This window comes from Coccinella septempunctata, chromosome 4 (genome assembly GCF_907165205.1).
Source record: "Coccinella septempunctata chromosome 4, icCocSept1.1, whole genome shotgun sequence".
Taxonomy (NCBI): Eukaryota; Metazoa; Arthropoda; class Insecta; order Coleoptera; family Coccinellidae; genus Coccinella; species Coccinella septempunctata.
Window position 1 is genome coordinate 2,444,230 of NC_058192.1, and position 27,991 is coordinate 2,472,220.

Genomic DNA, 27,991 nt, shown 5'->3' on the forward strand with positions numbered 1-27,991 from the left:
TGTCTATTAACGTTTTGTTGGAGACAATGCAGTTTCCGTAGATCGAAAAAAAATCAACATATCATCGTTGATTATTATTCGTTTTTCCGATTTCTCTTCATCTTAGAAGAATTCAGAGGGATGTAATTGAAATAAAATATACTGAATTAGATTCATGTTTTATTCGAAAAAAATAATCTGATACATTCAATTTATTTATAAAAAGATATGAAATTAAAACCAGTCTTGGTTTGAAATACCAGAAGTAGCAAGTTTTCGCCATGAAAACATAAATTTAAAAGTATTCCCAGTATCGAACGGGATACATGAATACATAAAAATATCTTAACTATAATATCTACTCAAATAAATTAGGACAATAAATAGTGACGGTTGCAAAAGTCAACAATGCGATCACAGGCTTCTTCCATCAGGTTCTGAGGAACTGTCAGTACCAATCTCATGAATCCAGGTATTTCGAAGCACTGAAAAATATCACTATTTTAAAATTCTGCAATACATTTTCGGTGAAATCTCGTAGTGATTCAAAATTGGTGGAGGCACTATCAAAGAGGAGTATAAATGAATTTTGATCGAATGAATATAGATGGCGCCACTAGAATATTATGGGAAATTGGGAAATCTATCGTTTGTAGAATGGAGATCCGATAACAACTAAACCAATTTCCAACTGAAAACGACTTCTAGGTGTTGTTTGAAATCTTCTTACCTCTCCTGGTAGACAAAAGACAGATTCTTCCTCGATCATTTTTTGTCCAAAAGTCATACCGTCCTTGAACTCCGGGAACTTTTCCAACTCTATTTCCACCATCATGTACATGGTTCCTTGCGGTCTGTACGGTATGATTCCCTTGGCAGTCTTCAATATCTCGTAACAAATTTTGGCATTTTCTACTAGAGTATCGATAAGACCATCGAAGAATTTTTGCGGTGACGCTTTCAAAATGCTCGGGATAGCTCCTTGTATCAAAGTATTACTCCCGATCGTCCTCTGACTGAGCTTAACCATGCCCTGCCTCACTCCATGATCGAAGGCACCGATGGGATCGTGAATGGCTACCCAACCCAGCCTCCATCCTGGCACCAGAAACCTCTTCGCTAATCCTCCACACACCAATATCGGTACGTAGGAATTCAAGGAGGCCAACGAAACGAATTTGTGCCCTGGGAAGACCAGTCTGTCGTAAATCTCATCGGCTATGATCGGTATCTGGTAGTTGTAAGCTATGGCAAGCAATTTCCTGAGGTGATCCTCTGAGTACACCGAACCACAGGGATTCGATGGATTGTTTAAGACTATGGCCGCTGTTTTATAGTCTATCAAACTCTCCAGATGGTCCAGATCGATTTCCCAGTCTTTTTCTGGTATGAGATCATAATACTTCACCTGAAAAAGTTACATTTTAGTACCTACGTTTGATAGAGAATGGGGATGAAGTGAATTGCTTGAAGAATGACATCTCAAGGTCTTCAAGATTATAGTTTAGTAAAGAGGTTAAATTTCACAGCTACCTCAAGGTTATCTATGGGTCTATCGACGTTATGCTAATTTTCAAATCGATCGAAACAGTTTTCAATAGAGGCAATAAAAAAATTAGACAGATTCATCATATTCACCTTTACTCCAATGCTCTCAGCAAGGGTTCTGTAAATGGGAAACCCGGGCCTCGGCACCAGGATGTTTTGTCCTTTCAAAGGATCCGCCAAAACGGTGATGCACATCTCCAGAGATGAGGAACATCCGCTGCAAAGAATGACGTCTTCGTAACTGTATTCGGCTCCATCGAATGACAGATACTCCGCCACTGCTTGTCTTGCATTTTGGTAGCCGACAGCTGGTGCATAGCCGTTGAAGGCTCCTTCCCTAGCAGCTTTGATGACTGCTTCTATAGTTTCATTGGAGGTTTTCAAGTTTCCATAAACTGTTGGATCTCCTGGAGAAATTAATTGATTGTTTATTAAGATTTCTTTGAGTAAGAGGCGATTGTGTTGATTGAGTTCCATACAAAGAATAATGATAATAAGTCATTCATTGCATCATCAAAAATTTTCAGATATTTTGAACACTATATCCATTCGCCAAGCAAATTCAATATGCCTCCATGTTTATCCATAAAAAATAAAATTGTATAGGAATTCGAGAAATCCTAAGAATACGTGGTATTGAGAGAAAATATCTAGAATCAATGAATCACTATCAAATTTCAAAACCAAAAACTGCTATGGATGTACTGTTAGACATTTTTGAATTGCAAGAATTCAAATTATATAAAGAGAAAGTAATACTATCATACCACAAATAAATACTATAAGATTACTGTAAGAGTTGAGAAGAATACAAATAGAATTATTTTTTTTTTTCATTAAGTTCTGCAGTTCAGACTGCAGTTGGCACTAAAAAATTCGTATAAATAATTGAGAGATAGACTGAAAATGTGTTATCAATAAAAAGCATATTGATTATGGAAGTTTACATCTTCCCATGCTTGACAGATTTTTTACGCTAACTTCCTTGAGAAAGAAATTGAAAAGGAAAACTTTTTTGCTCACCAATGGACAATGAAATCAACTGCTTCTGAGGGTTTGGCTCGATTTTAATGTTATCAACAATTTCCCTGATGAAATTCCTGGTATTTTTCGCAGTGGAAGAAACTTCCACCTTCCAAGGACCTCTTTTGGATTTGGAAACCTTAACTTTCTTGTTTCTTGTTATCTGATCTAACATGCTCACCAAAACTTTTATTGAATAATATTCCGTTCACGAAAAATTAAATTCTGTATGTCTGCCCGGAACAACTTTGCTCGTTAATATGGCTCTGACGGTATTGTAAGGGTTTATATAGTGCTAGATCTGACGGCAGTGATTGTTTTGAAATCTGTATGATGCTGATGGCGTTGAGGTGACCGCGCTGTTAGTTCTTTTCTTATCAGAATGTTGAAATGAGCTCAGCAAATTTTGGCGGAATCATTGTACTCAATAGAGGTCTCGATGCAAAAGGTCAATTGATTCCCTTCAAAAAGGGTGCATCGATAAGCAGTTAAGTACAGCTGAAGAAATTTCAATTTTAGATTTTCATTTTTGTTGCATTTTCTGATTAGGTTGACATTTTTTATGAAAAACTGGGTGAAAATAATCGCAGTTTTTTATATGCTTTAAAGGACTAACTTATTCCATATCGATTCTGCTCAGTAAAAAAAATTCAATTTTGAAAAGGTTATTTTTTCTATTTCAATTTTTAGAAAGAATTTTTTATTGGAAAAGATAGATGCCGAAAAAATAAGAAAAACGGATTGTGCTCATTGCATCATGGAAAAGTGAAAGAAATGTATAAAAAATTCAGGTTCACTGAGAAACCAGAGTGATATTCCAGTTTAGTAGCTACGCTAGCACTTTTTCTTTGTTTGAATGCATTTCCTCTCGTATTTTTTCATTTCAAAATTCATTTGATGATAACTTATGGATCATACTGTATCTCAGATACTTTTATGTTCGTCCAATAACGATGATGTGCGAAATGTTTTTTTATAGAGATACCTAAATTCTTGTCATTTGTTCATACTGTTTGAAGATGCATTGCCTTGTAATATTGTTATTCCAATAATCGAGAATGTTCGATCAAAATTGATGACACAGACTTTCTGAAATTTAGGCAATATTGTTTTTATGTTTGAGGATTTCATCAGAATCGATTTTGCCAAACCTTAAATTCGGAAATAGAATGTGTTTGTTTATTTCGTGACAATATAAGTGTTGCAAGCTTCATCTCAAATGAGTGGAATATTTTTGACAATAATATTTTTTCTAGAAATACGTATTATCGTTGAAATGCTTCTTAGAATACTATATAAGATGATTTAATAATAACACACTAGTTATTTTATCTATAGGATATGTAGAAATCTCCATTTGGATTGATGGACCTTCTCTGGTGAAATTTAGAAGTATGGTACAGAAAATTTCCATGATGAATTCTCCATAAGATCAGATTTTGTAATCGACACAATAAGAAACACAACTATATTTTATCATTTATTTCTGTGTGTGTACAAATTATTCGTATATGAAATGATAATTGACTATGAACTTGAACCTAATTATATCATACAAAAGCAATAAATGGTCTATTCACACTGGACCAATAAATTGATTCCTTCAAAGTAATTTTCAAGCCACCACACGAGTATGTTATAACGACCTAAGAATCATCAAAGATAATTTTGTATTCACTGCTATTAAATTTTTTCAGTAAATGATAATTATCGTTATTTATGAGAAATCAGCTGAACTGTTTTCCAAATTGAGAGTTATGTGATGTGACAAAACATTTTTTCCACGAATGTACTAGGTCTAAATTTGTGTGGTTATCGATTTCTAGAAATATGTAATCAAACTTGAACTATTCAATACCTGATGTCTAATTCAATTATAGTTGTAAAAAATATCACTTCCACTCATAATCCCACTCACTCATCACTTTATTCTAGGGTAATAATACAGAACAGATGAACCAGCTAGCTGCCAGTTTGATGCATGCAATTCAATCAGTTGCAGCAAGGTCCTTCGAACAGCTGCTGAATTCGCTGTTAAAAAACCATCTCTGACGCTCGCCAATAATTGTTCCAGTTGCTGTGGCAACTCGGATTCCAAATCTCTTCCTGTGGAGGTCAAAACGAAAAATAGGCATTCGGTTTCTGGTAGACATTTGATAGGGGGAGTGACACAAGCTTGGCAGCATTTGGCTAGGATAGATAATAGGCTTATTTCAGGTTGTAAGTTTTCAAACTGTTCTTTCAGTTGGTGTCTTTTGAGCTGTCCACACATTTCCGTCAAGAACCACATGAAAGACGTGAATTTGGTGCCATCTCCAGCTTTGATGTTCCTCAAGAGTTTATCTCTCTCTTGATACCATTGCTGACAAGTGTTCAAGAGACTTTCTAGGAAAGTTTGGTTCTTTTCTCGCTCTATTATGGCTATGCACAATTTGGCACCAGCTTCACAATATTTGATACCTTCTATGACTCTTTCCATGATGACTTTGACTAGATCCATGAGAGTTCTGGAGGGAAGTTGGTTTGGATCAACGATTGCCAGTTTTAGATTCTTCTGATCTTCTGCGGAAAATATTCCAAGATCCGTTTCCTCCTTGGCTAATCCCTTGAGTTTCGAAGCCAGATTCTGCGAATCTGCTGCTCCTAGACTCTTAGACCTCTTCAAGTTTTGACTACTGCTTACTTGTTGGTTTGTGTGGGGTTGTTGCTGAACGAAATTGAACGGTTTAGTTTGGTTGTATCCGGTGAAAATGGGATGCTGCGTTAGGAGATCGCTGTTGAATGGTTGGAAACTCATACCGGAGAGGTGGTGGTTCAACAGATGTGCGTGCGAAGAGGCGTGCATTAGGGGTAGTGGCAAAGCAGTGGGTATCAGTGGGATTAGACCAGGATGATTCAGATGCCTCAGTACATTTCCGCTGGACTTGGAGTGTTGTAGATGTGGCAAACGATGCTCTAGGAGTATATCACCGCTGCTTTTCGACGACTGAAGACCGTAAGGTTGTCCCTGATGATTCATCGTGAATTCTTTGGCGTGTACGTTCAACTTTGCAGCGTTGTTGGGAAACTGTAAATCACTCCGCACGTTTGGGGGCCTATAAATTTCCATGGTAGGCTTTCCGCGTATCGACGCCATAGTCTGACATCTCCTCTTCTGCTCCTTGCTGGGTTTCACGAAACTTCTTTCCCTCATGAGGGCCGTGAAGTCAGTCTTAGAACTACGTTTTAAATTGCTGTCCTCCGACATGATTTCACCACGACCGAATTAACTAAACACTGACATAATGCATATTGAAGCTGTTTGTATTGGCAGAACGTACCACGCGCTCGACGAATTAGGATACACAAGGTTGGAAATATTTAATGTCTTCGTCATCCGTTAGTTTTACAAGAGCGTTTTTGATTTAGCGGATTCCAGTCTTAGAATGCTTCCCGTTTTCACTCTTAATTCCGAACGTACAGAAAAAGCTGTTGCTTCCATTCAACGAACGTATGACTGAGGTGCAGATATATTTAGTTTTAGACACAAGTGATGTTCCGGATATAAATAGAAGCATCACGTAGAGTTTTCATTGTCTGAAACGTATACCTACCTACTTGAGTCATTATGCAATTTTGTCCGTCTTTGTTTAACGGATCATTAGTCCTTTAGGCGTGTCAATCCGTTGATTTGTCCCATGCAAAAAGCGATTTTTTCTGTTCGAAAGGGGCTGTCGATTGCGATGGGCTGAACTTGAGTGTATTCTTGACAGTTTAAAAATAGTTTTCCACACGGAACTCAAATGTACGAATAGGACTAATAGCGTTTTCGTTTCCTCGATTATCATCGAAAAATTCTGGGAACTGCTTATGATGCTACGACGTAAATCCATCTATTTCTCGTCTTTTTTCTAAAAGATTGTTTTTTTCAGTGTGATACTGGCTTATACCAGCTAGTATGTATCCTACTGAAAAACCAATGTTTTCTTTTACTTACTTTAGAGTGGAAGTTACCAGTGAGTTGCAGTTGCACTGATCTGTGTTCAAATAAAACACACTCGAATGGTACAGTCATTCGCCAAAAATAGATTCATTTTAAACAACTGTCATGAAGTGAACTGTTTGTTTCGGAGAATTGATGATTATTGCTTTGGAAATGAAATTAGTACCCAGTATTTTTCTTGTTATCATCTCTGTATTTCTTGATTTGAAAGAGAAAATCTGTTTTTTATAACCTTCTTATAGCTCTATGTCGAACTATATATTTTTTTAACGATGAGATTCTATTTTCTCTGAAGTATAAGCAACCAGTGATTAGGTTGAGGAAATTATTTTGTGAAAATTCTTCTTCCGGATCGTTTAGAACTTTTTCGTGGAAACATTTTTATCGTTTGCATTTCGATATACCCATTCATTCCAAAATTTTCCACTGTTTGATAAGAAAAACTATTATTCCAGTTCGAAAACGGTTGAATGCAATATGTGATAAAAATAATGAAACATGGATGGAGCAATTGGTTGATTTATTGGTCCATTTGTAGATACGAATGGATAAGATGCTCAACTATTTACGTAAATCCGAAAAATTCTCCAAAATCTAACTGCTTGAAGATACTGTGAGTTCCGATACCTTACTGAACATCAAAAAGGCTAGTGATAGTAGGAAAAACGGTATATGTAGATCACACGATTAACAAGTGACGTTATATCTGTTCGATTGACCGTGAACAATATAACTTCTGAGATAATATGATAGGAACTTGAAATTTCCAAGGTTTGTATTGCTTTTTCGGTACCACCCCATTCTCCGGATTCAAATCCCATTGAACATGTGTGGAAACTGTGGAATATTTGGAAATACACTGACCATCATACTCCACAGTTAATCCTAGCTACAAATCGCTTGGAATCACTTGGTAGGCACTACTCTACCATGAAATTAAGAAAGAAATTTCTTCTTCTTCAATGAGCACATCTAATGTCACATTTTCCTCGATATATCAATCAAATTCGAAAGTCAATGGGACAGTAGCTTGGTCTAGCCTCAAACGCGCTCAAAATTCCGGTTTTTCTTTCGATAACTAAAAATTTTCGTGATTGGTACATAACTTTCGGTCGAGATGGGTATAGCAGACGACTACCTTCGAAAAGAGAAGGAGGAGCAAGATCGACAAGCCGAAAAGGAAGAGGAGGAAGAGGAAGAAGAAGATGAAGAAGATGAGGATGAGTTGGAGATATCCAGCGTTGAAGAGACACTCAGGGCAAAAATGGAGGGCGACGAAGAAAGCGACACTGAGAAACACAAGGAAGATAAGGGTATTGAAAAGGGCTTATTCTTCAAGTGGTGGATCAAACCCAGTATAATTTATGCGTGAGTAGAACGATAATTTTTGTTGGTTTTTTTGGTGAAAGATTTCTGAGATTGCCTCCTTGAACCCTTTCATTATTACTTCAGCAGTTTCTATTAAAAATCCGGAATGAAACCATTCATCATTGCATCAAAATATTCTTCATATTTCGAGGCTAAGCACAAATCGATTCAATTTTAATATCTTCATATGTTTCAAAGCTCTCCTTGGACACAAAAGTGGAATAACAGAAACATTAAGTGCAATGCAACATTTGGAGAAGCTTCAGCACTTAAGAAACATTTTTTTAAGTGTGTATCTTATTCCCAAGCTACCTATGATGTGAAATAACTTGTCCTATCATTTTTAATTTAGCTTCCTCACTAGTATTCCTCCAAAAATAATTGTAATTAACTGTATTCGTATAATTTTAATCTTCCAATCTTTTCCCAGTATTTCAGGTGGGTACAACTCTTCATTTATAAACTTCTTGGTGATTCTCTCACTCGAAGCAACCTAGTTATATGCGTGCATTCTTCAACTTGAAATAGGAACAATATTTGATTTCAATAATTTCAGAAAATTCAGCCGTAGGTATATGAACCATTTGAAAAAATCAAAAAATTCACTTTCTTCTCTTACATTCTTGATGCATGTATGATTACCGGGCTATCTATCCTGCAAGATACTGCCGCATTAGAAAGAGCTTCGACATGGATAAAAATGGATTTTCATGACCTGAATGTGAGGAAATTTTCACGCTATTACCTGCAATCTCACACAACCTGTCGATCAACGTCAAAACTTGAAATTTATTATTTGCTCGATTCGGGCTAGAATTACACAGTTTCCCACCTTGAATCCCTGGAAATGACGAATTTTCGAGAGCTAATGCATCTCCTCGTGGAGAAAGATAGAAAAAAATCAGACTGTATCGTGAACGACTGGATAGAGAGGGTTTTCACAAAAAGACAAATCAAGTTGGCCACAGAGGATGAGAGGTTAGAATCCGGAAACGACATGTTTGGCCAAGATAGGTCGATTAGTTCGACTTTTGACGAGGATTTGGATGATAGGATCAGAGAATTTTTGGGACGATTGAATTTGCCTAGATTCGAATGCAAGTAGGTGCTGTTTTTAACGATATGAATCAGAAAAAAACATTAAATTCAGATGGAGACATTTTTAAAGAAAAATGCAGTACGCCACTGCTCCTTTTATTTGGCAATTTTTTATTGAAAGGCTCATTCTTCGTTTGAAGCAGAAAATAATTGGCAAAGTCGACAAAAACAGGTGCAATGGTGTGAAACATTTTTCTTGATCGATGCGCAAAGATTACCCAGTATGAACGCCACTGCCTAAAGTTAAGCCACCATACGAACCTTTGCTAGCTCTCAAATACCTCAAAATTTCATTGGAAGATCTGCTGGTTGTGGAAATACCGGAAAAATTATAAAATTTCTCTCGATGTTATTCACTTGGAAAACACCCTAATAAAATTACAAGGTGCTATCGTCCTTTTTGGTCGTTTGCAGAGGTTCAGCCCAAGCTGAGAGTTTGTTTCCGACATCTAACCCTTGTCGTAAGCCAGAACCCACCCTATTTGTTGTGAATCTGTATCTACCGTCATTCCTAAAATTGAACAACAATTTTGGACGTTTCATAATTCTCCCAATGATATAAGAACTGATAAATTCCGTCTGCTCCGAGACTATTTAAGGGCTGGCGTACCGGGAGATGTTAGGAGACATGACGAGTAGCTTCCTCTGGTGTTGATTCCTTCCGAATGACGTCACGAATTTGTCGCTTCGTGGTGCATGAAAACCGTTATATAATCAACAAGAATAGCCTCGTCTGGAGACATACAGACAGACAACGGAAGAGCTTTCTTGATAGGGGAGAGATTTGCTTCTTTTGCAATTAGTTAAGATTGCTGCCTTGAGCACGTGGCATGATTCAACCGGTCCATCTGACTGGATCATGTTCTCCACAACGTGTTTGATGAGGAAAACTTTCGACGTATCTCTGAAGCAGTCAGGAGCACTGATATTTTGACCGCTGGATCTACGCAATTGGAGAGTAAAGGAATGGTTCAAATTTATCTGAATCTGCATCATTGACTTGAGAGTTGGCAATACGCTTAGGATCCAAGATATTTGTAAAAAGACAGCTCCACCAGTTGAGGTTTTTAGAAAAAAGAATGGTGGAGTTATTTCAGAAAGAAATCGATATAGACCTTTATGGATTTTCTACGATAATGAGAGAAAATGTATTATGAAATAGGTAAAATTCCATTGTGTTGCCCTAAGTGACAATAATACTGGAATTTTTTCCCTTTCTCTGGGTTCAACATCTGCTTCAATGTGGGATTATTGTTGTTTGATAAGAATTCCTCCTAATTAAACTTTAAATCTCCGAGAAATCCCTATCGGCTTGTTTTGACTTATAATTCAGCATTTTCCAAACAAGGACGATAACATGCCATTTCGAAAATAACTTAATGTAACCTTTAGTCACTGATGATACAAAACAACCTGATTTGCAATAAGAGGAGCTAAATGAAGAACGATGAAGATATGTGTAGTTTCTACAGGAATATTTAATATGTTCATGCGAAATCTTCCCCTCCATTATAGTTTATTTAAAATACTAAACAGTTGTTTGAATTCCCTTGAAATTATGTTGCGAAATTTTTATCATTTTTGACATCATTCTCTTATCAGCCATATCCAATTATTATTGAGTTTCCAATGACTCATTTCTCGAAGAATTGATGCTGTGTCACTTGGTAACACTATTCTTAAATTTTTCCGTATGAAAAATGAACTGCTCCTCAATCTAGCAACTGCTACTACAATTAGTTCTATTTCACAATATAGAAAAGGTTACACGAAGAATTTAACAGTATAAAGAAAGATATGAATAATGACCCAGGCAATGAAGTACAGATATAAACAAGTTTTTTTGGCATTGGAAGGAATATGCAATTTCGGTTGAAATTTCATACTAGATTTTCCAATATCAAAGTGTACCTGAAATCCACCGAGAGGATTTTCATATCCATAATAGTCTAACGGCCAGTTTCATAATCAATTTTAAAATAACTTTTATTTAAAACTTTCCCTTAGTAGAACTATAAGGGGTTTTAAAACTTGAGGGACGTATTTTTAGTGGTAGAATACAAGGATTCTTTCTTATTCATTGCAAAGTATTCGTTAGTTTTTTTTCTCAGAGGAAGGGGGTATATTTCTATGCTCCATTTCATCCTTCACTTTCTTAGCTCTCTGTATACGATAGAGACGTGGAAAATAGCTATGTCAAGCGTTGAAAATATGTTGGGGGAGTTGAAAAAACTGAGCAATACCACGGAGAAATTACACCAAATAGAAAATACGCAAAAACAATACATAGCACTTAGAAACCAGGCGGACATCAAAAACGAACGGTTACAGCGAGCTGTCAGGGAGCTGGACGATGCTAACTTGAAAATTCTCGAACTCACCAGGGCCTTAGAGATATCCAAAACGAAAAACAGCTATTTGAACAACACGATAAGTTCGATGAAAAGCAGATTCGATACTGCTGAAGATGAGCTCCAGAAGAATACACAGAAATCGCACGAGGATGATCAGAGAATTTCGAAGATTGCATCAGAAAATTCCACTCTTCGAGAGGCAATACACAGGATTCAGATTGAAGGCATGGAACTTAAAAGTAGTTTAGAAAACGTGAAAATGCAGTTGAAAAATAAAAAAATACTGGTAGAAGAGTTGACGAAAAAGGATTTTCAGGAGTCTGTGAAGGGGATTCGAGAGAAACTATTTATGCTGAAACGGGAACATGAAAAAAGTAAAGAAATCGAGATGGATTTACAGAAATTGCTCGAAATGATGGAACTAAATGAAACATTGAAAAAGCGATGCGAAATGATGGAATATGAGATATTTTCTATTGAAGAAGAACAGATGGGGGTGAAATCTACCATAGAAATAGTGAAGAGTTCGATGGAAGGTACCACAGAAGAGTTATTGAGACCAAATTTTGTATCTTCTGTCGTCTTGAAAAATTGGGAGACGACAAGATGTCATATTTCCGCTGAAATGAATAGGAATAACGAAATATTGGCAAGAATTATAGAAGATTTACAAGAAAAGAGGAGAGAAAATGAAAGGATAATAATAGAGTTGAATTATTACAGGTCTGAAAATAAGAAACTCGAAATTATGAAAGAGAAATTCGATGCAGAGATGAAACCATGTCAGTGATAACTTCTTCTTGTGTATTGTTGTTTTTAGTTTTCGTTCTGTGTTTCAGGTTTTGGTTACTTCATATGATAAATATTGCTCTGATTTATGAAAGTTTTTTAAGATAGAGCATAAGCATTTTTTCATACCAATTTTAATCGTTACTTGATTTTCATTATTAAATATAGCTTATGTGACATACAGGCTCTTCCAACTAAGACGTCTCTGAGGTTCTAAACTTGTTATATCTTTATGATTAATCGACATAATGAGTTAGTTTCATAGAATAATATCTTGATGTTATTCCTTTTTTATTTTGAACTTTGAAGTTCGTAGAACCTGAAAATTTTACTCTATTTCAACTTTAACTTTTGGAAAGCTGAGAAAATGACACAAAAGGGTGTTTGTTATGGTCTGAAACGAAATTGGGTATACAAGGTGAATTCTAAATGGATCATGAATTGATATTTCGAATGACAGAATGTTATTTTAGTGAAAATTAGGTTTGAGAGCCATTTCCTGGGACGAATTGAAACAGAACGCACCGGCCCTGTCCCACCGTCAAGGTACAGAGCGCCGCGACGTTCAGCGCCAGGAACGGCGTCGCTTGGCACTCTAGACGTCGAGTACTGTTTGTCACGACACCCCTCCCGACAAGGGGTCGGAGCATTAGGGGTTGGAATAGTGGTGTGACGGGAAACTAGACCCGTCCAGGTGCACGAAGGTGATAAGTTGTGGATGAGGGCCACCGATTTACAGGGTGGCCCTTCGAAGTGTTGACAGTCACTCTCTCGACCCATCATCGGTTGAAAAATGGAAGGAGTATTGACGTCAGTTATCAAATTGGGAGAATTATCAATTTTGTGGAAATTAATATGTTTACGTTCTACTTTTTACGGTTTTTTTATACTAGGTTGAAGCTCACTCAAGTCATGGAACTCTTCATATAATGTAGCGAATAGTGATTATACATTTATAAGATATTTCATGGAGCTCATTACCTGATACTGATACCAAAGCTTGTTAAAGAAATATTATCTTGTTCTGAATCAGAAAACCTACTCAGAGTTGTAGCAAACTTGTCTTGACTATTCGAAACTCCTGTGTGTTTATCACAACTCTACAGCAGCCCAATAAAAAATAAACAAACCGTTTGCGATGATACTGCTCTACAGTAAATCGTTTTAAACGTACATCAGAAAATTTGGTGTACTAAATCATATATACCGAGAAAAGCAACAAAATTGTCCTTGTGGGTATGGTGAAGTCCACAGCGAGAGATTTTTATGACAACTACCCAAAAAAAGATTGTCTCCACTTTTTTTGGGGTTACCTACTGGCCATCTTTTCACTATTGTCTCGGAGGATATGGTAAACATTACGGTTTCAGTTTTAAGGTTCCAAGGATCTTCGTTGATGAAGGATCTTCTTGCATTGAGAGGCTTGGATTCACACTGCTGATAGGAAAACTGTCATCGAAGTTCAAAAATTTATGATAAACTGTTTTTCTTTACCCACTTTGCTCAGCCTGAAGAGAAAAACCTCGTAAATTTCCAAATGTCCACTGTAGTAAATATCCCAAGAATTGTTACAATATTTTGCTCCAGAAAACCAATTAGATTCAACTTCTGAAACTCAGTTGAAGACCGTTTAGGTCCATTTTCCACTGGAACATATTTTCCTGTCGATCTGAATTTCCCTGAGACAACCCTGTCCTAGCCGTTCGTAAACCACATAATGTACAATATAATAAACGACACACAGGTTACGTAGGGACCCAGATCATCCTCGAAATTCTCGAAGACCAGCTTGTTTTCCTTCTACTTCGAATTATGAGACGAAAAAGTGGCTTAACACTATTGTCGTGTATAAGAAGCGTTTACGTATCCTCCTCCTAACTAGGACCTCTCATGTTTTTCCGTCCCGAAGATCCCATCTCGACGCCTTGGCAATCTCAACGTAGGATGCAAATTGCAGGTATTTCCTTAATTTCGTTTTAGCACCAACTCTGGATTGGGGGGCACGTATAAATAGGACTTGATAACTTCGGTTTTGAGTTCTGGACTAGATTCGAATTTGAATTTTTGATCACTTGGTTCTACTTTCCAAACTGTTTTTCTCGAAGTGGTGTACGTTTTTTGTCCATTATTCATTCCTTCAGCCAATTGAACTTTCATCAAGTTTCTTATCAGGCTAACTACACTCAGATATTGGTGTTTTGTGAGCGTAAATCTTCACAAGAAATATGTTTCTTTTTTAAGACTTTCATTTTCTTAATTATAATTTCATTAGCCCCAATAATGAAGAATATTTTTATATGGGTGTTTTCTGAAGTTCCCTTGTTTGAAAACATTGAAATTTTATCTTTTTTTTGGAAACGATTGGGTTTAGGGTTTAGAGTATTAGTCCAGAAATACCTTTCTTTGACAGTCTCATCTTATGGAAAGCGCACTTTGGAATTTGGAAGCTTTTCGTACGTCTTACTTACTTCAGACGAAAGTTATAATATTGAAGCAATGTCCTTCACAATAATCATAACATCCTTCAGGGATGGTCGGAAATAAAGTAAACCCCTGATCAAATCCCATTTCTAGGGAGTCTCCATCTATCATCATCAGTCAGATAGAAGACATTCATTACGGTTGTGTTACACGCTCGTGAAAACTTCCAAAGTTCACGTCCCAATTCCTTTTGGCGTTGTAAGGACACCTATCCATATCGTTTTTCATCATATTTTTGTCACTTTCATTGTGAAGCATTCATTTCGAGCAGCTGAGTTTGGATTTCGAATTCATATGTATTTTTCTGTCGATAGAATCGATGATTAGTTTTCTTATTTCGTCAGAATTCATTTATCTCAACCCCTACGTAAATTTTTCCATCAGACTTTTTCAATATTGTCGTCTGAATTGCACTTGAGACTGGCAAAATCGTGATATTGATAGATTTTGAAAATTATCATCGAATAAACCTTCAAGAATTCTGAGTCCTCCAGAGAAAATGACACAAAGTTCGTCCATATGAAATTTCCCAAAAATGCAATATATTTTACTCGTGAAAAGGACCATTGGGCTTACTTTCAAAACAGAAAGTAGGTACCACAATTCGCCAAAACATTTTTTTTTTTTGGTTGAATAAATGATTCCCACTGAAGATTGCGATCATTCGTTGTTCTCTAACTAACTCGTTGTTACAGACCATAACAATTATAACTATGCGTTTTTCTCCAATTTTTCAGATTTCGTCATCCACTTGTCACATCTAGACTGGAAAAATTGATGGGATCGAACTGCGTGAGTCTCACTGATCGTGAGTTCATGCAGAGATTGCAACACAGGATTTTGATTGAATATGGCAATGCAGCTGAAAAGAGAATAAGGATCAGAGAGGTAAAATATCACATTTTCTTTCGATAAAGGCGAAACTAATTGTAATGAAAACGTTTGTCGAAGAAAACATGCAAGAATCGAATGGATAATTCAAATTTTTCTTGGTTCTGAAGTATTTTCAACTTCCAGGACACTTAATATTAGATATACTTCATTCTTGATAATCATCTTTCAGATGGACGAAATGGAGAGGGTGAAAAATTTGGTACTCACTGGAAAAGTACCGTTTTCCAAAGCTCCACCGGAGATGTTTGATCATCCTGTGATGGTAATCGAGCGATACTGTCAGAAACTGATCGCAGAAAGAAGGGCGAAGGTGAGTTAACATTTTTCAATCAAATTTTTAATCTAATGAATTATTCATCGCAGTTCCATATCATGTGAATTGTTCCACGAACGCCCCCGTGGTAGTTTTCAGTTTTCATTTACTTCAAACTCTTCGTGATATTGTTGTGTGCAAGCTTTTCCCTAGATTAGGAAAGCGCTCGTAAAAACCATCACCGCACTTACTGCCACCCAAAAAGGTAATGAAGCACTCAATAATAAAGGGAATCGTCTCCTGGAACTTCATCAACTGGAAACATAGCTAATTGGTGGTATTAAACATCGATTTCTGGTGAAGTTTCGATTAACTCTCATTGCTTCCTGTCTCATTGTTGATTTTATTAATCTGCTGAAGGTTTTAGTTCATATGAATTTGGTTCTATAACTTTTTAGTATACAAATCTTTTTCTAGTCAGATAAACTGTTTAAGAATATCCTCTGAAAATTTCATAGACCGTAGATGGAAATGTGATACATATTCTGAAAGAGCAACTCTTCTAGTAATGAATCTGAGAATTTCATGGAGATCGATTTTTAGAAATTTTTGGATAGTCACCTTTCGAGTGGATTATCTCTCAGTAACAATAACCACAGATGGATATGTGATACATATTCTGAAAGAGCAACTCTTCTAGTAAAAAATCTGAGAATTTCATCCCTCTAACCCCCCACCCCTCTAATCCTCAACCGTTCGATCTTGACGAATTTTTAACTGAATCCAGGTTTTTCATGATTTTCGAAGGTCAGCTTTCGAGTCGTTTATCTCTCGATAAAAGTAAATGTGGATGGAAATATGATACAAATTCTGAAAGAGCAACTCTTCTAGCTATAAATCTGAAAATTTTATGGAGCTCAATGCAGCCGTTCGGTCTTGAAGATTGTTTTTGATTCCATCTTTTGTAAGTTTCTCGATAGTCACCTTACATGTGGATTATCCCTCAATAGCAATAACCGTAGATGGAAATGTGATACATATTCTGAAAGAGCAACTCTTCTATTAAAAAATCTGAGAATTTCATCCATCTAGGTGCAACCGTTCGATCTTGACCAATTTTTAACTGAACCCAACTTTTTCAGGATTTTTCGAAGGTCCGATTTCAAGTCGTTTATCTCTAGAGTCTAGATAAAAGTAACTGTAGATGGAAATGTGGTACATATTCTGAAAGAGCAACTCTTCTTGTAATAAATCTGAAAATTTCATGGAGATCGATGCAGCCCATCGGTCTTGAAAATCATTCAGTTGATTCCATCTTTTTGGAAATTTAAATTTTTTTGTCATTTAGCATATTCCTACATTAATACGTATTCATGTAAATAGATTGGGTTGAAATATCTGGTGAGAGAATGAATAAACTTCTTGAGGATATTCTACTGACACTTGTTGTTGTTTCGACAGTCCTTCTTCAGTGTCTATCACCCTCTGGAGATTTCAGAATTTCACTTCGGAAGCAACTCCGCTGAACTAGACACATTCTGTGTGATTTCATGCAAACACAGCTCGGCATGTAAGGTCAATCTTCTCCTTTCCATTCAATTCCTCGTTTCCCCCACGCACTCAACGAAATTGATATTTCTTCATTAATACCAATCATCAACATCATCATCGGTAACGACGTATTGGACGGAACGCTTTCGCAAAACAAACCATCGGTCTAATTTTTTTTTCACGCGACATTATCATCGCTCCCCGTTCTCGCGTTTCGCCAAATTCGCGTGGGACTCCACGGAGGGAATTCCGGGAACACCACGGGGGACTGATGATTTACAACGGTACCTTGTCATGCGGACGCTTTTCCCCGTACGTTTCGTCAAAGGTTACCCGCCGAAAATTACGTCTTTCTCCGTTGTTCTAGCGAATTAGGGGATGCGTTAATGACTGGGCGTTTTGGATTCTCCAGAAGCTGCAGATCTATCCAGGATGAATGGAATCAACTCACTGGAATTGGGTATAAAGGGTTGGAACTAGGGGAGGGAAGATTTGGGAAAACGAAACGTAGGATTGACTACTTGGACCCAATCTATTCATCTGAAATGTTTTCAGCTTTCAAACGCTGCTGTTTCTTCGAGAATTGAGTTTTTAATGGAACACCCTGTAAATTTCAACATTCTCTCAGATGTTTCTTCGGATCCTAAGTTGATTTTATCCGAATTTATCTCATACCCATCTTCCCAACACCTACACGTTTGAATCTCGGTTTCCATAGATATTTTTCGACCCTATCGTTTCTGGCAGGTTTTGACTTGAATGCCTGTTCTACCCATGTCATTTCATGATCCTCAAATGGTGTTGCTAAGACACCGATTATATTAATTATCTGAGGGCTGTCAAGGAAGTTTCCATAAGCGTGAATTATGGAGAAACGCAACGAAATCAATGATGTGGGAGAGTTTCCATCGAATGCATTAATAATATGTCGATAATTTTCCAGATAAAAGTACCCAAGGTCAACATTCCGAATCATCTTTATTGGGATGACACAATCGATCCTCCGTCAGGATTGTCCATAGAAAAGGGTCATATGTTCAGGGATTCCTTCGATCGAGTTTGCATACCTCCAGAGAAATTCTTGTCTGTCGATGATGAAGAAGACATAGAGCTGGGTTATATGTTGACGAATGCAGAATTTGAAACCTTGAGATACGAAGATCCCAACGTGAGAAGATTGAAAGAATGCCAGGTAAAATATACTTGAACAATCTCTCTTTCGTGTCAGTTCTTAATTTCGTATTCATCGTGAATTTTCTGTGGAAATTCGGTGATTCAAGATCGTTGACGAGCATAGACATATAGACATGTCTCTATGTCTATGTTGACGAGTTTCGAACAGAACATAGACAATTTTTGGGATATTCATTGCTTTTCTTCTATCGAATCTTTCATTACAGACGGTCGAGGAACTCTATGAGCTCTCAGATGAAGTTATCGGAAATCTGAAGACAATGGAGGGCAGAGTTGACGATGATACATCATCGAAGATGTCAGCGCAGACAATGTGAAATTTTCTACAGATGCGATAGGAATAAGTTGTAAATATTCATCATATTCATTAGGTCAAAAATTTGTAAAGTGTGAGAGCCAGAATGTACTCTTGTTTTTGTCTCGTGAAATACACAATCATAAGAAATTTCGAGTTTTTCTCCTACAATTTATCACCATTCTGCAGATTTTATTGGGAGAAAATAGGAGCATGACACTAGATCATAAATTCATAGTTAACAGTACAAGTTTATTTATGGGTTGTTCACAGGATTTAGTCATTAAAAAAAAAGGTAAATCTGGACCTGCAAATTCGATCGTAAAACTTGGGATCCCTAGTCAAACGACTAGTCCTAATTTGCATTGAAGGATGATGTTCCTGCCACTTCACTCAATTTATGACTACTTATGTGCCGGCAGCACTAACAAGAAATGAAGGCACGTGCACGCAGGCTTGTTTTGTGGCAATTGGGCCAATTATCTAAACAACATGCGTCAAGAGAAATTCCTTCGTTGTGAAATACGACCAAGATGTTTTTATGGTGTTTTTTTGGTCTATAACACATCAGTGACGACTCTTTAAATTGATCACTATGGTACTTCAGATGACATCAGATTATTAGTTCATTATTTACTGCACAAGCTCATTTATGGATTAGTCCCAGACTTAATCTTTGAAAAATAAGAGAGGAACCTACTGAAAAGCGTATGTGGAGTGAACAAGACAGCGTTTCACCCTTGATGTGATATACTTTAGAAAATATGATTTTTGAACTTTCATTTGCCGATTTTCATTGAAAAATTCCGCTGTTTTCCTTTCAGAATTTCCACCATTCAGTGAATGCCAATGAAAAAATGTACCAATAAAATCATCCGACCACAGAAATGATCAATCATAAGCATTCAAGGGTGGTAATATTGGCCTTTTAGCAGGGTTTTATTGCTCATTTCCAAGCGATATTGGAGTCAACGAGCCGACAAATTGATAAATGAATAAAAATTATTGGACATTTGCTCACAACGATAAGCGTGAGTCAGGTAATTCATTGCCATATAGAAAGCGATGCTGATTTCAACATTGCTTCATTTTCACCAACATTTCAACTAGAAGAATAAAGTTTTTGGCTAGACTTGGTTCACCAATTAATATTCAAAGCGTATTTTTCATTGTGGTTGAACTTCTTTTCTTTTTCATTTGACATCAGGATAGAGTATGATCGATGTTCTTTTCATGAAGTGTTCAAAGAATAATAGGGAAGAGGTTGACCAAAGAAGAGAATCAGAGAGTTAATCAACAATGATGAAAATGTGACAGAAGCTCCTGAACCTCTGTTTGGGTTTCATCTCCAGTGTTGGCACATGTCACACAATTTTGAAAGAAGACAAATTTGTTTCTATAGATTGACGTGCTGTCAGAAAATTGAAGATGTTAGATACCCTATGATATTGCTATGACCTCATTTGAAAATTTCAATTTTCCTTTCGTTCATGGAAATCCCTTCAAAATTGAAGTTCATGAATTCAAAATCTTGCAGGGTTTCTCGACTATAGCTGGTCTGTCTGGTCTTTAGTCTAGGTCCTGTGTATTGGAATCTCATCTTCCATTGATGTAATACTCATTAATGATTCAAAAATGAGAAAAAGAGAACCAGCATAGATACAATACTCTTTATCGCCAACTTTTCAATTGAAAATCTAGTTACCAAATATCATCAGATTAAATTTGTTGAATAGCTCTTCCGAAGCGCATCTTGATTGATTTTCCGCGAGATTCAACGCACAATTATCAGCGAAAAAATCCGTGAAGCAATCTATCCGATTCATGTTTTCCACTAGAAACCCAGTCCAATTGCTTCTTCCAGGCAGATAGGAAGACCTCGATGAAATCTTCGCCTTCAGCATGAATAGGATGCTTTCCCCCACTGCTCATCAGATAAACTTGTTGCTTCCAGAGTCTGGAGCACAGAAGCGAAAATTGCAACACTCCCACCAGTCGTAGGGGAGAGAAAGAGATGCGCAAATTCTGAACCTATATAAAAAGTGCGATCCGAAGAAGTTTTTCAATTAGGAATTGCAGAGGTTCGAGGCGAATTCACAGTTTCAGGGTTTACGTTGATAGTTTCGGAAGAAAATGATGAGTGATAACAATTATTAAACAGGGGTGAGTAGAGTATTGGATGAATACGTATATCAGTTTGTGCCGGATTTGCGCTATGCAAAACTATGCAAATTAGTCCTCAAGAAGGTAAATTTTCCAAAACAATTAAGCAAAATGAAAAATTGACGGCTAGTCATTATTTCCTGAAGATTTCACTTAAATATTCTAATAATACGTTAAAATTTACCATTTTAGGCATATTTAATTAATGAAGTTGCATATGAGTTCACTTAATTCTGACAAAATAACCAGATATGTTAATACTTGCTGCAATTAGCATCCCTTGAAATTGAACATGCAGCTTTTCGTTTGTTCCACAACTTTTCTATAAAATTCCCTGAACTCTCAAAAAGAGGATGAAATGGCTATTTCATCACCCTTGAACTCAACTTTTTAGTAGTTTATAAAATAATGAATAGTGCGGTATATTTAATTACTTGGTTAAATGGTCTCTTTTATTCATAAATGTGTGGAATTTATTTGTCTTTCGCTATGGTTTTTTGCAGAAATTCATCCTTCAAAACTTAAATTTAAATTATTCATTAGAATCGGAATCGGAAACTTATTTAATTTTAGTAGTTTAGGTTTTTTTTGGGCTGTAGGTGAAATGATTTGAAATTAAAAAATTATAATTTTTTTGGAATCCGCATTTCCAAATGTTCAAGCAAATTACAAAATACATACACGTTGGAAATACGGGTGGAAGAAATCTTAAAAAAAAAATCACGGTCCTTCATTGCAAGAATTCCAAGTATGTACGTATTCAACTTTTATAAGGTGCAGAATTTTGGTTATTTCTATAGTCTCTGATAGAATATTGAAATTATTGAGTTAACAACATTCTCTTCTTGCTGTAATAATTGATAATTATAAAGAACAACATTGAAATCTAGAAGATTAATAGGTACATCAAAATAGTAATATGTTATTGCCAATTTAAAAGCGCATTCGCCACTTTGCAACGGAGTTAATTTACTACTCGATTCAAGAACAAATTCATATTATCCAGAAAAGACAAACAATTGCGAAAATTATTCCAATTCTGTATGAAAATGCAGGCCTTTAATTGCGAGAAATTCAGAAAGAACTCTATAAGTTTTAATGAAAAATCTCAAAGGTTTACTTTTAGGGGAGTGTACCCAGTGGGAAGCTGGCGGAAAAGTTTGATCTCATAAAATGGTTACCTGCTGTTTCTTAATGTAATATGCAATAAACAGTTCTAATTACGGTTGTCTATATCCCACCTTCTTGAATTAATCCAGCGTAAATCAAGTATATTATGAAACCGATAAAACTTCATTACGTATAATGAAATTTACGCCAACTGAGAAACATTTATGATTTATTTATCAAGTTATTCAATATGTACGTTCATTAATCTCACCACTAGACGATCTCAAAATGAAATTCAAGCTATCACAGTTTAGTCACGTAGGAAGCCAAGATTTGAAAATTCTATGTGTTCCTGCAATCTCCCATGCTATATAATACCTATTCATCTCATATTATAAGGAAAAGGCACGCTTTGAAATGATGTCGATGTTTTCCGATACATATTTCATTTTTCCTGAGTACCTTTTCAAACTGGGAGGCTTTAGATTTATTCGATATTTGTAATGCTACTTATAAAACTGTAATCAAATCAGAGGAAGGCTATCAAAAAACTTATGCACATACGACACACGCATATACGAAATTCCGATGTAGAAATTGTTCAGTTCAGTGTTCAATCAATTCATATCACCCAATATCTGCCTCTCGCAAGATTCGTCAATAAAACTCTGTTATACCTTTGTCTGAAAACCCAATTGGATTATGTTCGACCACTTCTGGTTAATATAGTTACACGGAATGGACTTTTTATGACGCTCGTCCAATATTAAAAAAGGAAAATCGTAGGTTGTGTACTTCTCGATACAATGTTATGATTAGTTCATTACCCAAAGGCAGGAGGAATAGAATGGGAATAGATTATGCAACTTTTGGTAAACACTGTTACAGTTCGAAGGCTTTCAATGATCCTTAACAAGATGGAAATCCTAATACTACAAAAACTTTTTCATCTATAAAATTTTCACTGAAGTAACTATTTATTTTAGTTATCCCTTCATGGAGCTAATGAAAATGAATTGGATAGATACGATATTGGTTACTCTCCTAGCACATCTCTACCTTTTGATCAATATTACACCGACTTATGCCTCATCGAAAGATTTATTCAGTGAAGATCCATATGCAGATGGTAAGAAGATCATCAGTTGACGTTGTCAGGTTAAATCATAGCTGACATAGAAAACAGATCTCCCAGTCTCAATTAATTTATTAGACGTTGAAGAATGATTATTAATTTTCAGGATCGAACACTTCATCAGATAGTGCCAACATAGAAGACTACATCCAACTTCTATCTTCTGTTCTGATGAAGCCTTGGCCTTCTGGACTGAGCCCCCTGGTCTACATAGAGAAAGAATTCGACCAGATCTTGAGAAATGAAGATGCTCAGATGTATTCTGAATCTTCCAATTTATCGGAAGACAAGCGCTCAAAGTATTACCGCAAATTTCCCTTAAAACGACAAAACAAATACTTGAGGTGAGATTTAAAAAATCCATTTATTGTTATGTCGAATGATCCCTTGTTGCTGAGATGCTGATAAAGATTCGTTTATAATTTCAGTTGATTTATCTCACATATTTACTTTTTCATTAGTTCTCTTTACTTTTTTTTTGTTTTTTGCCCGCACCATCTACAATCCTGTAATATTGTATCCATCCAATAGATTTCGAAGTTATTTTCCGGAGAAATCATAACCCACAAACCTCCTTCGAGCAATTCAAAAATCCATCTTGAGTCCATTACACGAATTACATGCGACAGTACCAATTTACCTTCAAATCAGATTTTCTGCCGAGATTCAATCAGAAAAGTAGCGTTTCTAGTTTAATCTGCACCAATTTTTTCAAACAGATATGATGCCGAAAATCGTTATATGTGCCTTCCTTCCAAAGAAGAAGTCTTCAAACTCTTCGTGGCACTACACGAAACTCAACAAGGAAAAAGAGGGAAAACTGTGAGTTTCTGCAACAGAAAAAGGCCAGCGAGAGCCGTTTTCACAAATATCAGGTTTCTGGGAAAATAGGATGAACCAATCGAAATTTTATACTTTATATTTCATGATACGAAGAACGCATTTCAGATTAACATTTTTTATGATAGTGGACTTGGTGAATGGTCAAAAATCAAGCTTTACTTCAAGAAGAATGGTTGAATTAAATGACCATATCCTTGTTCTTGATTCGAATCGAATTGATTCTGATCAATGAGTGGAATCAAGTTTATATAGTGAGTGATATTTGTACTCTGTGTCATTGTGAAACTGACTAAATTAAAATGGGTATTTTTCTTTAGAAAATTCCAAATTTTAGAATTTAGATTAATCTGGAATGTGACTTCGATGACAATGTTTTCTAAACGAAGATGCTCAGATGTCCACTACATATCCGAAAGTTTTATGGTTGAGTAAATTTCCTCATTCAATCAACCGAATATAATTTTGAATGTTTGTATCTGAACATATCTTAAGGAATGAAATACTAGAAATAAAAGGAGAAGATTTAAAGGTGACTGTAAAATCATATCAGTTTAATGGATTATAGTAGAATTAAAGAGATGTTCCAAAAATTGTTCTTTTCTTATTGTTGATTCGACGACAATTTTTCCTACTTGAGTATACATGGTGTAAATTTACATCCTATATAAAGACTTTTTTACTAGTTTCTTGGTCAGAGAGCTTTTTCGTAGACTTATTTGAATGTAGTAGAATGAAAAGATGCTCTTGTATTCATAAACAAATCTGTTTTCTGCATTACCCTTGGTAATTTAACCATGTAGGTGAAAGAGAGTGATTTGACTGGGGTAAGAAAAATTAAAGACTCTATTTTAATTTTGAACAACTCATTTTTGATTGAGTAGGTATAATACATAAAAAGATAGTACACGTTTCAACAGATCTAAATCATCTCAGCCAAAAATCAAGATCATATCATCAATTCAGCTGAGCTGGAGGTTCCGGTACTGAAAATTTAAAATCATTCAAAATTTAACTTAGTACAAATAAAAAAAACTTACTCGAACAGCTCATTGTATCTTGAACACCAAGGATTTTGAAGACGCCTCCCCTTTTATAACCAACGTTGGAATACGTGATTTCAACCGGAAATTCTTCAGCATCAACCTCAACTTCAAAAAGGAGATGTTGTTATTCGAGCGAAAGCATTCTATGTGGTCAATATTTTATTACCTGTGCCAATCTGGCTGCCACAATACGGTTTTCCGTTAACTTTGAAGATCTCCGAGGAGCAGTCCAATGAAAATCTTTCGAAATTCAGGATTAGCTGACAAACTTCCTGTGAAAAACATTCAATACAAGAATATTTCCAGAATTCGTGCAGAAATGTTACATCTTTATATCTGTCGAAAAAACTTTCAGTGTGTGTCCACCTTTAATCACTTCAGATAATGTCAGAAGTACGGAAGTCAAATCTTGATCGAAAATTCTGGTGTCGGGAAAAAAATTTCACATATTCATAGAAAAATTTAATTCCTCCTTTACGATTTAGCAAAACGTTGAATAAGATAATTTTCAAGTGGAACATTTAATCCCCTAATGATGTGAACAGTCAGGAAAGTCGGATTATATCGTATAAGAAATGCATCTTCCCCTTTAATTTAATATGGAATTCAGGATATCCCTAAGCCATCAAATTTACTCTTGCGTTGACTACAGCAATATGAAGTTTGAGGAAAAGGATTACCATCCAGTCACGTCTAAGCAAATGCGTAAAATTCACTCAAAACTTCAGCTTTTACATTAGAAACACTTTATATTCGTAAGAAGTTGAAGAATATTCAGAAATCTATAGCATAGAATTAATTTTCAATTCATCCTACTAATAAAAACGTTAAACTCACCTCACTGAATTTTTCCACGATGAAAACACATTCTGAACTTCCCTCTTCGTTTGTTAAACTGAAAATTTCTTTTTTCACCACACCCCCACATTGCTGTTTCGGTTTTTCGGTGACAGGTGGAGGCACAGGAAAGATTCTAGTCATTGGAGGAGGCAAGGGAGCTGGAGTTGATATTTCCTCACAAGGCAAGTATTCGTAGAACGCTTTGAAACCCTGTACACATTTTGGGGTTGTCGTTATGAAATCCAGATGCACAGAATCCTTATTTCGGAATTCTAGGGTGACTTCGAAACAAGGATTATCGTATTAAAATTTCACAAATATATCCAGGATGCATAACATTTTCATACATCAAAAAGCGCCTACATACCTATTTTATTCCACAAATCGAAGCCACAATAAGCTCTTTCCCCCACTTCCAATCGTTCCTGAAAACATGACTCACTACGTCCTATTCTAAAATCGAAAAAGTGGAATCTAACTGCACAAGATCCTGGAAGTTTATCGAACCTGCAATCATCAAAACGTTCTGAGTGAACTAACGAATTTTCTTTCGCATTACATACCTGTAGCAGGTTCTCAGATTTCCAGGATAAAAGAAAGGATAGCCAGGACTGAAGATGAATCCTCTCGGTTCAATGAATTTCAAACATTTTTTGTCCTCTCTGGTTCTACTCTCAGAACTCTGACAGTTTTCCATTTCTATGTTCTTTCCGTAAAAGATTTCGTCGAATTGGGCCTGATTCCATTGAAGACAACTGTCGAAATTATTCGCATTGTTGCCTAAAAATCCACTGATATCCTCAGTTGCAAGAAAATCATTGGGTTCTCTCTCCACCTCTGAGTTCTCAAAAGAATACAAATTTTCTGAGGGTGTGTGAAATTTTACATCCTGTGCAGGTTTAGGTAGATTCAAGACTGTCTGATTATCAACATCAAACTGTACCATCCTCACTTTTTTAGGACATTCGTCTTGGAAAATCTCAGCTACAAAGCCACTATAAGAATTTCTCACCAGTCCTCTGCTACTAAACCTCAAAATTTTCACATTTTCTTCGAATACCGATAGGAGTTTCAACTCCTTCTTGCACCCACAAATAATTTTACCATCGATCTGTAGGAAACCTTCGCTGCAGTCCAAAGAGTTACCGAACCAAAAAAATTTGAAAATGATTCGTAGTCGACAGATGTCAGAGGATGCCTTGTGGATCTGCAGAATACAGTCATCAGGATAACTCATACTTTGAGGAAAATTCGGAGATTTTAAGGTGAAATGTTGGGATGTTTGCAGGTTTTTCAGACAGCATTGCCTCAGGTTCAGGTCGTTATTTATTCTCTGTCCAGTCCTTGTGATGGGTCCCTGATGTGAATCTGACTGTTCGTTGATACACTCTTCGATTCTTGTTACTAGTATTTCATAACCTCCACCAGAGTATTCTTCATCCGTTTTGAAATGTAACGCCAAAGTTCCATTCTTGGCCAAATATGTTTTTGTGCCATTCTTAGTTCCACACAGAGCGTCTAAGAGTCCAATTTCCAATCTATCTTTCACACAACCAGGGGATTTTTCGATGTTGAAATCAATAAATTGGAATTTGTAGTACGCCGAACAATTTCTCCCATTGAGACTCAACTGACAACTCAAATTAGATGGATATGACTGCGGATATCCAGGAGATTTAAGTAGAAATCTGGACTCTGTTATGGTTCCGCCACAAACATCACCAAAATCGATGGTTTTCAACTTTTCCTCGAGATTTTCACGCTGGACGACAATTTCTTGTGTTTCACTAGATCCTATGCTTACATGGAATACGATCAGAAATATTTTCGCGAAAATGTAAAAACGAATTTCAAACATGTTCAATAATGCAACACTATCAGATATGTGTGTATGGGATCTTCTTGAAGCAGTCTTAAATATGCTGTAGGCTCGCTACACCTTCTCAGGATATTGTTGTTTGAACATTGTAAAGGCAAACTTGTGGGTTCTTTTTCGAATCATGACGAACCTACTGAGCAAATATTACGTTCGAACATCCGTTGGGATT

General features: G+C 36.2%; 6 protein-coding genes across 7 annotated transcripts; 3 read left to right on the forward strand and 3 right to left on the reverse strand.

Annotated features, from left to right (window-relative positions):
- Positions 1-146: 146 nt before the first annotated feature.
- On the reverse strand, positions 147-2,824 carry LOC123312577 (tyrosine aminotransferase). The gene is made up of 4 exons (XM_044897083.1): positions 2,551-2,824; positions 1,618-1,934; positions 710-1,387; positions 147-464 (listed from the first exon to the last, which is right to left on the reverse strand). Exons 1-4 carry the CDS (start codon positions 2,723-2,725, stop codon positions 351-353), a joined length of 1,284 nt encoding a protein of 427 aa, XP_044753018.1. The 5' UTR covers positions 2,726-2,824; the 3' UTR covers positions 147-350.
- Positions 2,825-4,017: 1,193 nt separating this feature from the next.
- On the reverse strand, positions 4,018-6,395 carry LOC123312576 (CBP80/20-dependent translation initiation factor). Its single transcript, XM_044897082.1, has one exon. The coding sequence runs from the start codon at positions 5,795-5,797 to the stop codon at positions 4,472-4,474; it is 1,326 nt and encodes a 441-aa protein (XP_044753017.1). The 5' UTR covers positions 5,798-6,395; the 3' UTR covers positions 4,018-4,471.
- Positions 6,396-7,444: 1,049 nt separating this feature from the next.
- On the forward strand, positions 7,445-18,960 carry LOC123312580. The gene is made up of 5 exons (XM_044897085.1): positions 7,445-7,900; positions 15,360-15,510; positions 15,686-15,826; positions 18,264-18,512; positions 18,721-18,960. Exons 1-5 carry the CDS (start codon positions 7,650-7,652, stop codon positions 18,829-18,831), a joined length of 903 nt encoding a protein of 300 aa, XP_044753020.1. The 5' UTR covers positions 7,445-7,649; the 3' UTR covers positions 18,832-18,960.
- LOC123312578 (nucleoprotein TPR-like) lies at positions 10,964-12,424 on the forward strand. The gene is made up of 2 exons (XM_044897084.1): positions 10,964-11,605; positions 11,669-12,424. Exons 1-2 carry the CDS (start codon positions 11,129-11,131, stop codon positions 12,140-12,142), a joined length of 951 nt encoding a protein of 316 aa, XP_044753019.1. The 5' UTR covers positions 10,964-11,128; the 3' UTR covers positions 12,143-12,424.
- A 1,809-nt stretch (positions 18,961-20,769) lies between the features above and the next one.
- On the forward strand, positions 20,770-24,650 carry LOC123311205. Of its 2 annotated transcripts, none has more exons than XM_044895031.1 (4): positions 20,770-20,972; positions 23,069-23,211; positions 23,324-23,561; positions 23,937-24,650. In XM_044895031.1, the coding sequence occupies exons 2-4, from the start codon at positions 23,079-23,081 to the stop codon at positions 24,106-24,108; spliced, it is 543 nt and encodes a 180-aa protein (XP_044750966.1). In that variant the 5' UTR covers positions 20,770-20,972; positions 23,069-23,078; the 3' UTR covers positions 24,109-24,650. The 2 variants fall into 2 exon arrangements, with proteins under 2 accessions (XP_044750966.1, XP_044750967.1); XM_044895032.1 differs by lacking the exon at positions 20,770-20,972 and adding an exon at positions 22,713-22,954.
- A 125-nt stretch (positions 24,651-24,775) lies between these two features.
- On the reverse strand, positions 24,776-27,983 carry LOC123311201. The gene is made up of 6 exons (XM_044895026.1): positions 26,507-27,983; positions 26,311-26,450; positions 25,941-26,224; positions 25,270-25,375; positions 25,098-25,208; positions 24,776-25,043 (listed from the first exon to the last, which is right to left on the reverse strand). The coding sequence occupies exons 1-6, from the start codon at positions 27,799-27,801 to the stop codon at positions 25,015-25,017; spliced, it is 1,965 nt and encodes a 654-aa protein (XP_044750961.1). The 5' UTR covers positions 27,802-27,983; the 3' UTR covers positions 24,776-25,014.
- Positions 27,984-27,991: the final 8 nt, after the last annotated feature.

Coding starts and splice junctions, on each gene's coding strand:
- LOC123312577 (XM_044897083.1), bottom strand. CDS start 2,725: ATGTTAGATCAGATAACAAGAAACAAGAAAGTTAAGGTTTCCAAATCC. Junction 1,935..2,550: donor GTTGATTTCATTGTCCATTG/GTGAGCAAAAAA, acceptor TAATTTCTCCAG/GAGATCCAACAGTTTATGGA. Junction 465..709: donor TCTTTTGTCTACCAGGAGAG/GTAAGAAGATTT, acceptor GATATTTTTCAG/TGCTTCGAAATACCTGGATT.
- LOC123312576 (XM_044897082.1), bottom strand. CDS start 5,797: ATGTCGGAGGACAGCAATTTAAAACGTAGTTCTAAGACTGACTTCACG.
- LOC123312580 (XM_044897085.1), top strand. CDS start 7,650: ATGGGTATAGCAGACGACTACCTTCGAAAAGAGAAGGAGGAGCAAGAT. Junction 15,511..15,685: donor AGAGAATAAGGATCAGAGAG/GTAAAATATCAC, acceptor ATCATCTTTCAG/ATGGACGAAATGGAGAGGGT. Junction 15,827..18,263: donor TCGCAGAAAGAAGGGCGAAG/GTGAGTTAACAT, acceptor ATAATTTTCCAG/ATAAAAGTACCCAAGGTCAA.
- LOC123312578 (XM_044897084.1), top strand. CDS start 11,129: ATGCTCCATTTCATCCTTCACTTTCTTAGCTCTCTGTATACGATAGAG. Junction 11,606..11,668: donor TTAAAAGTAGTTTAGAAAAC/GTGAAAATGCAG, acceptor AAGGATTTTCAG/GAGTCTGTGAAGGGGATTCG.
- LOC123311205 (XM_044895031.1), top strand. CDS start 23,079: ATGGAGCTAATGAAAATGAATTGGATAGATACGATATTGGTTACTCTC. Junction 23,212..23,323: donor TGAAGATCCATATGCAGATG/GTAAGAAGATCA, acceptor ATTAATTTTCAG/GATCGAACACTTCATCAGAT. Junction 23,562..23,936: donor CGACAAAACAAATACTTGAG/GTGAGATTTAAA, acceptor TTTTTCAAACAG/ATATGATGCCGAAAATCGTT.
- LOC123311201 (XM_044895026.1), bottom strand. CDS start 27,801: ATGTTTGAAATTCGTTTTTACATTTTCGCGAAAATATTTCTGATCGTA. Junction 25,376..25,940: donor TCGTGGAAAAATTCAGTGAG/GTGAGTTTAACG, acceptor TGTTTTTCACAG/GAAGTTTGTCAGCTAATCCT. Junction 25,209..25,269: donor TGGCAGCCAGATTGGCACAG/GTAATAAAATAT, acceptor TCCTTTTTGAAG/TTGAGGTTGATGCTGAAGAA.